Below are 16,028 nucleotides of genomic sequence, written 5' to 3' on the forward strand. Positions count from 1 at the left end.
TCCGCTGAGGACCGGAGGAAGAAAAGGCTCTGCCGCTAGATCCTGCAGGGCACCCCACCCTGGGAAGGGGTGGGAGGGGCTTTTTATTCTGGGGCCGAGCAGAGTGGGCTCTGCCGGACCTTGGAAGAATGCCAACCCCATCTAGCCACCTGGGAACACCAGGCTGGGCAAAGAAGGATAGGGCGAGTCAAAGACAGTTGGGAGAATGGACACTCCTATGGCCAAGAGCAGGGCTACAGCCACGAGGGCCTCTGATCACGTGCATGCACACACGTGCACACACATGCACATGCCTATGTCCAGAACTCAATGGAATGAAATTCTGCAAGGATAACAGAAATGGGTTCAACCAATTTAGGGCCATGTCTTAGCTCAGGCTGCCACAACAAAATGCCATAGACCGGGGACCAGGGGACTTAAACAACAGACATTTATTTCTCACAATTCTAGAGGCTGGAAGTCTGAGATCAGGGTGCCGGCATGGCTGGTTTCTGGTGAGGCCTCTCTTCCTGGCTGGCAGGTGGCCACCTTCTTGCCATGTCCTCACATGACCTCTTCTTTGAGCATGCGTGAAGAGATGGAGAAAGCTCTCTGATTTCTCTTATGAAGGCACTGATCCCATTGGCCCAGGGCTCCACTCTTATGACCTCATTTAACCTTTATCACCTTCTTAATGGCCCCATTTCCAATACAGTCATATAGGGAGTTAGGGCTTCAATGTATGAATTTTGGGAGAGCACAATTCAGTCCATAGCAGATAACATGCTTTTTGTCCTCTCTTTAAACATGATTATTTGAGCTCAAAATTCCCATGCATATGACATTGAGTTCAGGGTTCCCTGGGACTGTGCTTCCTGCAATCATTCATTCATTGCACAGGTACCTGTGGAACACCAACTCTCTAACAGGCAAGATGATAGGTACGGAGGATTCAACAGTGAACAAGGAAAACCCAGTCCCTGCCCTCGTGGAACTTACAGTCCAGTGGAGGAACATAGAAAATAAGAATGTAAACAAATAAATAATGTCATTCGGGTAGTGATAAGAATTTTCAAGAGAATAAAACAGGGTACTACCAGAAAACTAGAGGGCTAATTTAAACTGTGGTGGTGAGAAAAAGATTCTACGAGGAGTTGGCACCTGAGCTAATTCCTAAATAACTTTGAAACCTCTGTGGGCATGGAGCATTCTCAGCAGAGAGAACATCAAATCCTAGTGTTAAGGCAGGATTGAGATATGTGTTTTTAAAACAGAAGATAGGCCAGGGTGGCCGTAGCTGGAGCTTTCACCAGGAAAGTTGTTTTCTCCACAGATCCGAAGGCTGTACAAGGGCAAAGAAACTACAGCCGCCTGAAGTTAACTCCCCACCCCCCAAAATAAAAATACAAAGCATCTGGTGCTTTAGGGTGCGGAACACTCAGAAAGGGAAGATGAGGTGGGATCTGCTTGGATACTAGCACCCTGCTCCAGCCTTGGGGAAGCCTCCTTGCAATGATCTTGTCTAAACTGTACCAAGCCTGTTTCTGCTGATTTTTTTTCCCAAAAAATAAAATTAATTCATAGGAGAGCTGTTCATCTGGGGGCAGTAAAGTGGCGATAGAGAGGACCCTCCAGAGAACTAGAACTAGACCCTTCCCTCTTAGTCACAGAAGTAAGCTCCATTTAGTGAAGGCTGACTGTGTCAGCACTGTGTTAAGCACAGCACAAAAATCCTGTGAATGGCCCGGGGATTATCCCCAGTGAAGCCCTGGAAGTGTAAAGAGGGTAACCGGCCCAAGGTCCTGTGCCTGGCATGTGGCACAGTTGGGCTTTGACTCATCTGCTGCATCTTCTGCTCGTGGTCTCAAGCACTCTGCTTTTCTGCCTCCAGTTTGCTAGCTCTAAGGGAGGGCACTCTGGCCTCGTACACATTTCTTCATTCAGACCTATCCTGAGAGTTGGGTGCTTTGGGCATCCATACCTGACTCCTTCTTGCTTGATATTTGCAGTCCGATCTCACGAAACAGCAGAATGGATTCAAAATCACCCTCAAAACACTGGAAGACAACCTGCTTTCTCGCCTCTCCTCAGCATCTGGGAACTTCCTGGGAGAAACAGCCTTGGTGGAGAGCCTGGAGGCCACCAAGCAGACTGCTGCAGAGATCGGGAAAAAGGCAAGGCTCCCCTGGCTACTCCAGGGACGCAGAGGGGCTGGGGTCCTCCTACTGTTGCCTCTCCTCTTTGTCCCTGAGTCTGACTTTTAGAGAAAAGAAGTTAGAGTAATAGATGGCTTTCCATCTTAACAGGTTTCTCCTAGAAAGTCCACTTAGGCAGGATTCCTGAAATAACTGCCTCCCGGATTATGGAGTTCCCACCTTTTGGGAAATGCTTTTGACATCTCAACCCCGCAGATGCTCGAGCCCTTAAGTCTGTGCAGAGCCGGGTATTCTGTGCAGGGAGTGGCGGCTCAGACTCGATACCTCAGACAGTCGTGGAACTGCCCTGAAGCTCAGGAATCATGTTGCTGTGAAGGTTGACAGGTTTGGGCATGACTGAATCCTGAGAAAACCTGCTGGACTGCAAAAATACCACTCACAAGTCTGATTTTAATGAGAAAACTTCAATGACTTCCTGGGAAACTCAGCTCTCAAAAACTATCATCCTGGGAAACAATTATGGTACAACATATAGCTTTCTCCCTTTATATTTCACAATGTTGGGAAGGCGTTTATTCCCCTCGTGGGGATGCACAAGATGTGACTTGACGGGGAAGGGCCCCAAGCCCTGGCTCGCTCCCTGCAGACTGCCAGCCCTACCCAGGGCCTTCTGCAATCCTAGTCCTGCTCTTAGATCAGAAGAATAGTTAAGGTACGGGTTCTGAGCAGGAGAGAGCATATCTGTACAGCACCCAGGAGCAACATACCTTTGAGGGAATATGCTTATTGCTAGATTATTGGGATTTCTCCAAATACAAAAGACTTTGTTCCGGGTCAGGACAAGGTAGGAAACATGAAAAGTAATGATGGACAAAGCAGATAAGCCAGGTCACGCCCACTCTGGGATAACAGACAACTGAGGACAGAAGAGAGGAAGGTCCAACCTACACTGGCTCAGCAGCTGCTGCGCAACCACCAGGTTTTACCACCTGCTACCCATGGCTTCCGTATCTCTAGATGGGGGCATGAGGAGTGTGTAAAGGAATTATGGTGGAAGTTCTGCCATGCTGAGCAGGAGAGACGGGGACAGAACCCCACTCACGTAGAGGGAGCAGGTCAGAGGATGGGCTCGCCCACATTGATCTCATCTCCCCGCCTCCTCCTCCCTTCTTTCTTATCCTTTCTTTAAAATCAGTGAACACTTACTGAGCAACTGCTCTATGCCAAGGGATGTATGAAGCTTTTTTTCTTTCCTTTTATTGTTCCTCTTCTTTTGGTCTTCTTTCTCTTTCTCATTCATTTATGAACAAGAATGAATGCTTATTTGGAGGCTACTATATTCCAAGGTCTGTGATGGAAGTTGGGGATACAACAAGGAACTTGCCAGAATCCCAGTTTTCCAGGACCTGGGCCTCTACAGAAGAAAGACAAGTAAACAGATGGTTAGAAAACAGTGATGAGGGCTGAGGTAGCAGATGCACAGGGAGCCCCAAGCACACAAAGGAGGTGCAATCAACCCACGCTGGTTAGGAAGGAGGGGGATGCTTCCCATTAGTGCTAGTGTCACTGGAACATAGAGAGGGTGAGGCTGGAAGTGGCCCCTGGAGAGGAGCCATGAAAGGTAGCCTGAGTTTCCACTGTGACGGGCTTTGTAAATCATGCTGAGAAGATTGGACTTTCTCCCGATGTCAGTCGGAGATCATTAAAGAGTTTGGGATTTTTTTTCCTTTTAGATAGGATGGTAACATGGTGAGATTTGTGCTTGAGAAAGATCTGCTACAATCTGTAAGAGAGATTGATAATTCAGGAGTCAGAGAAAATAGTAGGAGGTGCATGAATTCAAATTAGAGATGACGGTGTACTGAGTTATGGGAGTGGCAGTGGTGGCAGAAAGGAGTAGACAAATTCAAGAGCTATTAAGGAAGCAGAATTGAAAAATTTGCTAATTAATTGGATATGATTGCATTTGGATAAAGGAGCAGTCAAGGAAGAGACTTGGGTTCCTGGGTTAAACATCTGGATAGATATTGGTACCAATCCCAGAAAGAAGGTGAGCAAAAGTGGTTTTGGGGGTGAGAAAAAATGATGGTTATAGTTCACATTATGTTGAGTTTGGAATGCTTTTGAGCCATTCACATAGAAATGTCTTGTAGGTTTTTGGATATACAGTCTCTGGTGGCATTAGGGTCCTGAGAGTCATCAGCAAGCAGTCGACAGTTGAACTCTTGAGAGTGGAAAAAGTCACGTAGGAGAGGTGTATGCAATGATAAGACTGAGAGTAGAGCACTGGGGACCACTAATACGTTTTAAGAGAAGTACAGAAGATGTGCAGCATGGAATAGGGCAGAAATGAGAGGAAAGGCAGGTAAATAAGGTATGAAAAAAGAGAGCATTTCAAGAAGAAAGGGTGACAGTGGTGCTAAATGTTTCTGAGAACTCAAATAATATATGGCTGAGATGTGGCCATTGAATTTTGCAAAAAGGAGTTATTAATGATCTTGAAAAGAATGGTTTTGATGAAGTAATGGAAGCAGAACAAGATTGCATTAGAACGAGAGTTGAGAAAGAGAAAAACTATGAAATGCTAGAGAGAGGGTTAGACTTTTGAGGAGATCATGGGATCTTTGGAGGCTTTTTCCCCTGAGATGGGAGAGACCTGAGCATGCTAAGATGGAGGTGGGAAGATGCATGGATTATAAAGGAAAAGAAAAAAGAGTAGTTGAGGATAGGATTTGAATTTACAGGAATGAGAGTGAATGGTTAATACACTTCGTTAGGAGATTATAGTTCATGTGACAGATAAGCTTATCTTTAGAAAGACGGAGAGTCAGTTCCCAAGGTGATAGGGAATAGGGGGCAAACAAGAGTCTAGAAATGGTTCATGGGTGCAATTTGCATAGAACAGACAGTTAACAGAATGGAGGGAGAAGCATAAATTAAGGTAATTCCTTCCCAACGGTCTCCATTAATATATAATCCGTGAACACATGCGTAAGTTCATCTGCAGAGAGTGAGGAAATAGTGGTGAGGTAGGGGCCTGGCAGAGAGGGTGAAGGTTTACAATAGTTGTTGTGGAAAATGGGAATAAAATTTGGGTAGAGTCATGGAGATTAATGAACAGCATAAAAGACTCAAGTGAGGTTGAAGACTATGAACTCATCATAACACCAATCTGAGCAATTACATGAATTTTATTCAGTTCCACCCTCTTTGGAGAATTTTTGCCTTTTAACTACTGAACTTAACCAATTTACATTTATTAACATTATTGATAAGTTGAATTTTTTTCTACTATCTTAATTTGTATTTTCTATTAACTGTGCTTTTTTTTCTCCTTTCTTGATTTTTCTTGATTTTCCTATATCCCTCTTCTTTTATGCTTTGTGGATTTTAAAGCTATTCACACTTTTTTTTATTAATTAACCTTGCTTTATTTATATATTAAAAATCTATTCCATTTTATATATGAGGTGTGTGTGCATGTGTATGTGTGTGTATATATATATGTATGTATAAAACAAAGTCTAAAATTAAGCAATATATCTAGGCTCTTCCAAAACTATGTGAGAACTTTAGAGTACTTTAATACGTAAACTATGATCATTCTCTCTCATCTTCTGTTACTGTTTTATAAAACACCTTACAGTGTTGTTGCTACTAAGAATCTTCTTTCAGTCTAACTATGGTTTCTTTATAGATACTTTGTCTTTTCTTTCCAGTCATTTTTAGCACTTTCTTTTCATCTCCGGTACTCCAACATTTTACTACTTAGTGAGTATTTATCTTTCATGTATTATTCTTAAGAGTGATAAGCTTCTTCAAAGTATGAGCTCTGTTCTTTCAACAACTTTGAAAAATTCTTAATTATTATAGTTTCAAATATTGCCTCCCCTTCATTCTCTCTATTCTCTGCTGATTTCTCTTGAGTGTATTTTAAATCTCATTCCATCTGCCAAGTCTCAAAACCTCTTTTATATAGGTTCCATCTTTGTCTCTTCCTGAGTTGCTTCCATAACAATTTCCTCAGCTCTCTCTTAGTTTGCTTATTCTCTTTTCAACTCTAGTCTACTATTTGACCTGTACACTTTTTTCATTTAAATAATTATATTCTTATTCTTAGAAGTTCTAGTTAGTTCTTTTTCAGGTATGCCTGTTCTTTTTTATAATGTCCTTGTTTTAGGCATTCTTTTATATCTACTGCTCTGAAACATACTTAATGGTGAGCTTTAAGTTGTTCAATTATCTTCAGTTCTTGGGATATTAATCCTTCTGGAGCTTTTTGTTTTTGTATTTTTTTTGTTTGTTTTTTGTCTTTTGTTTTTGTTTTTGGAAGGGGTCTTGTAATTGTCCCCTTTGGTAACACTTCCTCCCAGAGTTTGTAATTGTTTACTAAGAGACCATCTTCAACAGGGGTGATTGCCTTTTCCTGTGGTATTCCCACAAGTTATCAGAAGTTTCGTTCTATTTCAGGGCATAAGGGCAGAGCATATTGAGGTTTGTATTTAGTGGCACATTTTAACAGAAATCTCTCTCCTGATGCTCAGGTCTCTTGTCTTATTTTTACTTGTGATAAGAAATTTTCTGAAAACAGAATATTCCATTGAAAGAGATCTTCTTTGTGAATTTGCATACCAGCCATCTCATAAAAATTAAGAAAAAAGAAAATTACACTATCCTTCTTTCTCTGGATTTCCACTGCTTGACATTCTAATTCATTTTCAAGTCACATATATTTTTTGCTTTTCCATGAAATCTTTCTCATTAGAGATGGAGATTGGAGACTTGCATGGCCCACACTTGCCAGCTGGAAGAAATGACACCCTCACCCTTGTGAAGAGCTAGACGTGCACCATCTCCTTTCTCACTCGAGCTCTATTAAGGAATAACATGGTAGCCTTTCAACCCTCTGCCCACCATCCCCATCCCAATTCACTCCACCCCCACATACAGACACATGTCTACTCACACAGAGAGGCCAAGCTAACTCTCAGGAAGCCCTGGTTGGTTTGAACAGTGGACTATTTATTCTCCCCACAGGTGCAGGAGGCCAAGGTCACCGAAGTGAAGATCAATGAGGCCCGGGAGCACTACCGGCCAGCTGCTGCCCGAGCATCTCTGCTCTACTTCATCATGAACGACCTCAGCAAGATCCATCCAATGTACCAGTTTTCTCTCAAGGTGACTTAAGCTGAAGTTTCCACATAATCATAGTAAAGGAGTATGACATTGCTGACGCAGCTCTCCCTGAGAGCCCATCCATGTGCTTCATTAGCTATGGCAGATCTATGAGATCAAAGCCAGGAGAGCAGCTACATTACCTTTAGACCTGTATTACCATCCTCATCTCTTTAATTGGGTCTTACATGACTCACTGGTAACTTTGGCTGGAACTTTGGGCCACCACAGCAAAGGCCCAGCCTTTTGAGACAGCAAGTGTCAGCATCATTCATTCAGTAAGCACAACGTGTTTATTGACTGTATGGAAGAGAATACAAATGAAATATAACAAGTGATCCCTGTCCCCGAAGAACTTAAAGCGTAATAGAGACAATCAAATGTGAATGTCATTTGTACTGACTAAAGTCCAAAGCAGACAATAATAATAGACCAAGTTTAAATTATTTCTCTTATTACTCTAATATCCCCAAAGCTCCCACTTTGTGGTTGCTGAAATATTCCTAAAACCAAATACGTTAGCAGATTGTAAGTGCTGACTAAACTCACCTTACTCATGAAAAAATAAAGACCTATAAATTTTAAGTGCATCTCTAAAAGTGCATTTTTCTCCCTTGGGGATTCATCAAAGGACCACAGCTGAAGAGGCATTAGGAGGTGGTGGAGAATTTCTGAACAACTTCTTTGGTTTGACCCAGCAAAGAGGACACACACACACACACACACAGACATAAGGAGAGAGGGGAGAGAGAGAACATATGCATGTAGACACACAGAGATTTCACACACACATGCAGAGCACACACTTCAGTTCTGTGAAGTGTTCTCAACTAGCCCCCCACATGGAGGCCCAGCTGTGGGAGTGGTGATGAACAGATGAGAAGTCAGAGGGCCTCCAGCTCCTGGGGCTCATTTCATTGGAAATGGCATTTCACTGTTTCCCGATCCCTTTCCCCTAAATCAGAGTCTCTTCACATTGGATGAACTGTGTTTATAATATTTTATGCTTTTAAAAAGAAAGTCAATACTTGGCCTTATATTTGGGTCAAGGCAACATATGAGAGAATTATAAAATATTTTAAAACAGTATAAAACTTAACAGGATAAGCCTAATAACTACAGGGTCACCTCCCTAGTTGAAAGAACTTGGAAGCGCACCACATGATTAAGATGGAACTTAAGTGATTGCAAAGTAGCTTTTCTTCAAGACTCAGCCAAAGGCTAGGAAAGGGTTAATGAGACACACTTGGAGGGTGCCAAGGAGGGAGAAGACACCTCCCTGGGGTCTCCTGCAGACTGATGGAAGACCTGGCTTCCTCTGTCCTGTGCATTGGGCAGAGAGGCAAGGCTGGAGGAATAATATTTCTCAAAGAGATTAGAAAGGGAAGCCTCAGACAGGCAGAAGCAAGTAGAACATGGAGCACTGATCTCAAACCAGAGGCCTAAGAGCCTGTTGACCTCCAAGGGCTTTTCAAATACTTTAATTTGAAACATTTAAAAACAAGAGAAGTAGTCACACAAATCCCAATTTCTGGCATCTCATGAAAGTTTGGAAGATCAGCAGCAGTGAGCTCACATCCCACACAGCATGAATTCACTGGCGCTAAGGGGTGCTGCTCCCTAGGTGGGTGTGTGCCCTCTGCGTTGCCACAGACCCCGCCCTCCCTAGTTGGGCTTACACACCTGGGCCCTGAAGACACTGAGTGTGAGACCCTTGGTCTAGAGCATCCCTCATACTTTGCTTACGCTCTTTCAGCCATTAGCCGGACACAGTCTTTTGTTCAACAAATATTTTTCCGTGCCTATTATATGTGAAGAGATGGGCTAGATTCTGGGAAATACCAGGAAGTGAGTAAGGCCTGTCCCCCACCCTCAGTGTGCTCATAAAGTGATCAAAGTGAAAAGACAAAAAAATAATGCAGATATAAGGCAATGGATAAGGGCCCCCCAAAAAGTTGCAAAAGTTACTGAGTATCTAGGAGGGTGGTTTGAGTCAACGAGCAGACCATGTGGGCAGAAGAGACCTTCTAGAGGAAGCTCTGGGAGTGAGGATCAGGCCCAGCACCGGAGTTGCTCAGAGGCCAGAAGTGAAAGAAGAAATTTTTTTTAAGGATGGAAAAGAAAAAAGAGAGCTAAGGTTAGTTTAATGTAAAGAAAATGTGAAATGTGCTTAGGTTTTTTATTTTCTTTAGATCTCTTCCTGAATTGTGAAACACTTTTAAAGTTAGAAACTAGAGATTCTTTACTGATCACTCTCATTTTGATAGTTTTAGGGAAAAGCCATAGTAACTGCCTGGAGAAAGCCAGCCATTCTGTCTGTACAGACCTGTTCTGCAAGTGGAATCTTCCCAAATAGCTCTGTGTGGTCTTGGGGTACATTATCAGCCTCTAAGGAGCTATTATTCCTATCTAAAATCTACCAAGAGAGCAAATATCACAATGGATTGCATTGAACTCAGGCAGAGGATTTTGCAAAGATCATCAAAGCTAGCTGAAGAAGAGAGTCTGCAAGGGCTTTGTTAACAACAAACTCCCTGGAACTCTGGAATTCGAAGGGGAATTCACACTTTTTTCCCCATCTTGCAAATGAAGAAATACTATGACTCAAATCTTATATGGTTTCCATTGAGGTTCAAATACTTGATATTAGAAAGACTTAAGGTTTTTTTTTCTTCTTGAAGCCACAAAAGGAAGATAAAGAAAAGACTGGAAATCTACATAGCCAAAAATTGAAAAGGTCCAATTTTACCTTGGTTTTTATTTTCTTTAATGATGTGTTCTATTCATATGACATTTAAAATGTAGCATTTCAAATATTTATGTTTATACATTGTCAGTATCTAAGTTTAAAACAGTGAAAAATTGATTTTTTTATATGATTTTTTTTCATATTATACCCATAATGTGTAGTTCAGAAGATGTAACCAAAGCAGGCCACACTCCCAGCATTGCAGGAAGAGTGCATGAGGAAGGACACGCCCAAGAACTCAAATGACTGCAGAGCTAATAGGAAGAAAAACAAAGAACCCCTGAGATTCTGATCATTTCTAAAAGGAAAAATCATTAGTTAAAAATATTCTCCCTTCTTCTGTGCTACCCAGAGAGGGGTCCATGCAGCATTGTTCTGAATTCCAATTGTAACTTAAAGAGAAATTTGCACAGTGTCTAGAGGCCTTGATGTCCTGCAAATGAGGGAGGAGGATGTCCTCATATTTCTTGCAGCAGAAACCCACTTTGGTGGAACCAGCCTTGAGTTCCAGATGGAACGGTACGTCTGCAAAAGGAAAAGTGATGGCATTCATGTCACAAATCTGAAGAGGACCTGGAAGAAGCTTCTGCTGGCAGCTTGTACCATTGTTACCGTTGAAAACTCCGCCGATGTCAGCGTCACATCCTCCAGGAACACCGTGCTGAAGTTTGCTGTTGCCTCTGGAGCCACTCCTATTGCTGGCTGCTTCACTGCTGCAACGCTCACTCACCAGATCCAGGCAGCCTTCCGGGAGCTGTGTCTGCTGGTGGTTACCAATCCTAGGACCGGCTACAGCCTCCCACAGAGGCATCTTAATTAACCTGTGCCTATCTACCACTGCTCTGTATAACACAGATTCTCCTCCGTGTTATGGGGACATCGCCATCCCATGCAACAACAAGGGTGCCCACTCAGTGAGTCTGGTGTGGTGCAGGCTGGCCCGGGAAGCTCTACACCTGTGTGCCACCGTTTCCCATGAACACCCATGGGAGGTCATGCCTGATTTCTACTTCTACAGAGATGCTGAAGAGATTGGAAAGGAAGAGCAGGCTGTGACTAAGGAGGAACTTCGGGGTGAATGGACGGCTCCAGCTCCTGAGGTCACTGCTACTCAGCCTGAGGTTGCAGACTGGTCTGAAGGTGTGCAGGTGCGCTCTGTGACTATTCAGCAGTTCCCCACCGAAACCCTCAGCCTGCCCGGAGAAGCCTGGTCTGCACTACCCACAGCTCAGGCCACCGAATGGGTGGGATCAACCACTGAATGGTCTTAAGCCGTCCTGCCACTCACAAGATGGGAATAAGAGTGACAGAAAATAAAAATTTAGTTTCTTTAAAAAAAATTCTCAGTGCCTATTACATGCAAGGGTCAGTTTTAGACAACAAAGTTGTACCAAACATTGTTTTTACCACCAAGAATTTCATAATCTCCTGGATAGCATCATTAATCCCAGCTGGTTACTGTTGTTGGCTGTCTCTACTTTTTATTCAGGTAGTTATCCAACAAAGACTTCCTGGATTTAGTTTAATTATTGTGGCTGCTGGACACTTACGTTTCACTGATCAAAGCTGTAGGCTCATCTCTCTATGCCCATAGCAGTGTAATAATTCATATGAGCAAACCAAGGAAACAGCTAATAGCACGTTTTCTTGTTACCGTTATCCTTTGTTGGCAGGATATGCTGGCGAAAAATTTCTGTAGGCTGGAACATTATAATATTCTTCTCATGTAAGACCACTGGGATATACAAAGGGAGCTGTGTAAATTACCAGTGTCCCACCTTCTGTCCCCAGGCATTCAGTATCGTCTTCCAGAAGGCCGTGGAGAGGGCAGCTCCTGGCGAGAGCCTCCGGGAGCGGTTGACTAACCTCATAGACAGCGTAACCTTCTCTGTGTACCGGTACACCACGCGGGGGCTCTTCGAGTGTGATAAGCTGACCTACCTTGCCCAGCTCACCTTTCAGGTAAAAGTGGATTAAAGAAGTTTTCAGACAATAGGTCATTTTTAGTGCCCAAATGGCAGGTCTTAAGAAATTTTGCTTTCAACACAGCACAGTCGTCCCTTGGTATCCATGGGGGGGTTGATTCCAGGAATCCCTGTGGATACCAAAATCCATGGGTGCTCAAGTCTCTGATATAAAATGGCATAGTATTTGCATGTAACCTACGCACACCCTCCCATATGCTTTAAATCATCTCCAGATTACTTATACTACCTAATACAACGAAAATGTCATGTAAATGATGGTTATACTATATTGTTTATGCAATAAATAAGCCCTCCAGCAGCCACTACCTATCAATCAAAACTGACACTGAAGATGAAACTAGATGGCCATGCCAATAACTAGATACTTTTCAAGATGCTGTGGAACTATGGTAGAGTATCCTTCACTGTTTGTTTACCTTTGGATTGCAAGTTTCCTGACCCAACCTCCCCCTGGAATAAGAAACTGCACGGGTCTCTCTCTAGCTGCAGTAGCCTTGGCCTTCTCAAGGGCTTGGGAAGCAGGGACTTCCAGTGTTGTGGCCTCTTTGAGAAGAAACCCTTGTCTTGCAGTTATTTTCAACGTCAAAAAGCCATGGGAATTTACTCTCTTGTGCGTATCCCTCTCATCATTTGGAATTGGGAATTTTTTCAATCTGTAAATTGAGAGCACAGCCTACATTCTCTTGAGGGCCTTTTCCAATTCTAAAAGTCAGATATTCCGTCATCACTTGCATGCTCACTCTGTTGGCACCTTTCAAAGCCTGAGTTCATGCGTGTTACTGTGGCTTAGCCCAGTCTGTGTGACAGCTCGGCCTTCACAAAGAGACTCGGACCCCACCTCTCAGTGTGACTCCCGGCTCTCACCAAGCCAGTGCTTCCCCTCCCATGCACGCGCCTCTCTGATTCCCTGCCGCACCTCTGCACTTCCCTTCCCCCTCCCTGGAAAGTCTTCCCTTCCTGTCTAAGTATTCCCATCTCCCACAATAGCTTCTCCAAGATCCAATTCAAAACCACGTATAGATAGTTCAGTCAAATTAGTCTCTCCCCCTCCCCCCTTGCCAGTCCCTCCCCCGTTCTGGAACCCCTGTAGCATTACTGATTCGCGTCTGCATTTCTAGCTTGGACATATTCACATGTCACTTTGACACTTTCCTCAGATCATGTCATTTGCATGCGTTATCAGCTCAATTAGATTACAGGAACATACTCCATGGCATTTATGATTGACACATAATAAATGCTTACTAACCAAGATATACAGTCGTTCATGGTGTGCACGTAAGTCACCCTGATATTTGGGGTGAAAATAGATGGACACGGACGTAACATACACGAATATAGACTTTCTTCCACTCTACCCTTGTTAAACCACTAAAACTTATGGGCCAGTTCTCGCGTCAGAGACAGCAATAATTACACTGGGTGACAACCCCTGGGATCTCCAGGACCCTGTGGCTACCACAAGGTAAAGGAACACAGTGTCATTTTTCCATGTTGCAGATTCTCCTCATGAACCAGGAAGTCGATGCAGCAGAGTTGGATTTTCTGCTTCGGTCCCCAGTGCAGACAGGCACCACCAGCCCAGTGGACTTCCTCTCCCATCAGGCCTGGGGAGCCATCAAGGTCAGTACTGGCCCCTAGAAAAAAGTCAAGTTCTCATCTCTCAGAGTTTGTTCCTGACACTTGTCCTTGCAAAGTCAATGGGGTCGTGTTTTGGAGTCCAAGCACAGAGCTGTGGTAAATATCAGTGCATCCCTTTCCCTACGCCCCTTCTCAAAGCCACCCTCTGGGCCTGCAGAGAAGGAACAGGCGCAAGCTGCAGCGTGAGGGCTCTGCCTCCAGGGTGTGAGGGAACCGGAAGTTCCCGAGAGCTCCTCTGAGTCAGCCGAGCTGCCGTTCACCTGCCGGGGCGGTTCAAGGCTGGAAGGTGGGCTCCTCGGTGAGCCCCGGGCTGATGTGGCGAGGGTGCCACAGCACTGCCATGAAATGAGCAGATGCTGGGACTCAGGCATCTCATGTGAATCCTAACCCAGACTCGAAACAGGGGGTGCATTTCGGCCTGGGATACTCTGCAGTTAGTAATATAATAGATCACATGTACTGAGTGCCTCCGAAACGTGTTGCCTTATTTCATTCTCACGTCTGCTTGGGCAATGTGTATTAATTGTTCCCATTTAACACATGAGGAAATTGAGGTCTGACAGCTTACAAGAAGCAAATCCAGGACACAAATTTTGGTCAATCTGATGGCAAAGCCTATTTTCCTTCCATATTGTGCAGCTTAGTGCAGCTGGTATTCTGTGAACATTGGAAAGATCACAGGCTATAAAGTCCTTTCAACAGGGGCCATGCCGGCATCCACGGGGCCTGACAGGATGCCTGCAGGAAATGCTGACGGCGGTAATGCCACCTCCAGAGAGCCCGGGCCCCGTGCTCCCTGTGCAAAATCCAGTGCACAACCCAGTGCGTGCCCGTGGCAGGTGCCTGTGCAGTGTGAGACGCACCATCTGCATAAGAGGAATCCTGTTTGCGATCTCTGTGTTTGTTGCATTTTATGCATGTTTAGTAGCACAAAGAAGTATGAGTCTAAATTAATATGATTGGCCTTGTTTTTCCTTATATTTTTTACTAAAATTTTTTATTTTGAAGTAATTGTAGATTCACATACAATTTTAATAAATAATACAGGGATAGCCCCTGTCCCCAGTTTCCTGCAGCAATAACATCTTGCATTACTGTAGTACAATAACACATCTGGGAAATTGAGATTGATACGATCCACTCATCTTATTCTCATTTCAGCAGTTAACATGCACTCACGTCTGTATGTTTCATTTCATCACGTGTGTAGATTCATATAATCACCATGATGGTCAAGATATAAACAATTCCATCATTACAAGACCCCTCATGTTGGCCTTTTATAACCACAACGACCTTTCCCTCCCCTAATTCCTAATACCTGCCAGCCACTACTCTGTTCTCCATTTGTATAACTTTTTTCATCTCAAGGATGTTATATAAATGGAATCATACAGTACATAACCTTTTGGGATTGGCTTGTTCACTCAGCATAATTCCTTTGAGATCTATCCAAGTAGATTTACTTTATAACAAAAGCCTACAACTTAATCATTTATATGCATGCTGTACCCTTCAAAGGAGTCATCTCAGGAAATTCTGAGCTAATTCCACTAATGCTACCATTGCTCAAAATATTTTTCCAACTTCTTTTTCAGAGTCTGTATTGTTTCAATCAACTTTAGGACTGTATCTAAATTGGGAGCTGTCAAACTTTTACTGTAAAGGGCCATTTAGAAAATATTTAGGTTTTGCAGGCCTGACTCTGTGGCAACTACTTTACTCTGCCAAAGCCCCATATGCAGTGTGTAAATGAATGGACATGCCTGAGTTCCAATAAAACTTTATTTACAAAAGCAGGTAGAGGCCAGATTGGCCCTGCAAGCTGTAGCTTGCCAATCCCTGATCTAAATAATAAAGGTGTAATTTTATTTTTATTTACCTTCATTTGTCATTCTGGGCCCAATCTAGTGAATGGGAAGGGGAATAATATATTTGGAAAAAAAGCAAAGGGGAACTCCATTCACAACACCAACCAAAATGAAAAAAGTTACAAAATACCTAAGAATGATTATAATAAATACAGAGAAGTGGAAAGCCATCAACTTTTCTAGGCTACATAAAATACAAATGAATAGACACACTTTAGAGGATCACCATTCAAAACAAATACAATGCAGGCCACATATGTAATTTTAAATTTTCTGGTAGCCACATTAAAAAATGTAAAAAGAAATGGATGCAATTAATTTTTATAAGATGTTTTCTTTAACCTAATATAGCCAAAATATTATCATTTTGATATGTAGTTATAAAATTAACAAGATATTTTATATTTTTATGCTGTCTTTGAAATCTGATATGTATTTTTTATACTTATAGCTCATTTCAATTGAGATG

General features: G+C 43.1%; 1 protein-coding gene and 1 pseudogene across 1 annotated transcript in view; both read left to right on the forward strand.

Moving 5' to 3' along the window:
- DNAH9 (dynein, axonemal, heavy chain 9) overlaps positions 1-16,028 on the forward strand; it is a 313,557-nt gene that overhangs the window by 239,944 nt on the left and 57,585 nt on the right. The window contains exons 56-59 of the mRNA XM_012653931.1: positions 1,989-2,153; positions 7,173-7,313; positions 11,851-12,021; positions 13,548-13,670. Coding sequence (XP_012509385.1) covers positions 1,989-2,153; positions 7,173-7,313; positions 11,851-12,021; positions 13,548-13,670 — 600 coding nt within the window. The remainder of the gene's footprint in view (positions 1-1,988; positions 2,154-7,172; positions 7,314-11,850; positions 12,022-13,547; positions 13,671-16,028) is intronic.
- On the forward strand, positions 7,499-11,330 carry LOC105818053 (annotated as a pseudogene).

Source organism: Propithecus coquereli, unplaced genomic scaffold, assembly GCF_000956105.1.
Source record: "Propithecus coquereli isolate 6110/MARCELLA unplaced genomic scaffold, Pcoq_1.0 Scaffold435, whole genome shotgun sequence".
Classification (NCBI taxonomy): domain Eukaryota; kingdom Metazoa; phylum Chordata; class Mammalia; order Primates; family Indriidae; genus Propithecus; species Propithecus coquereli.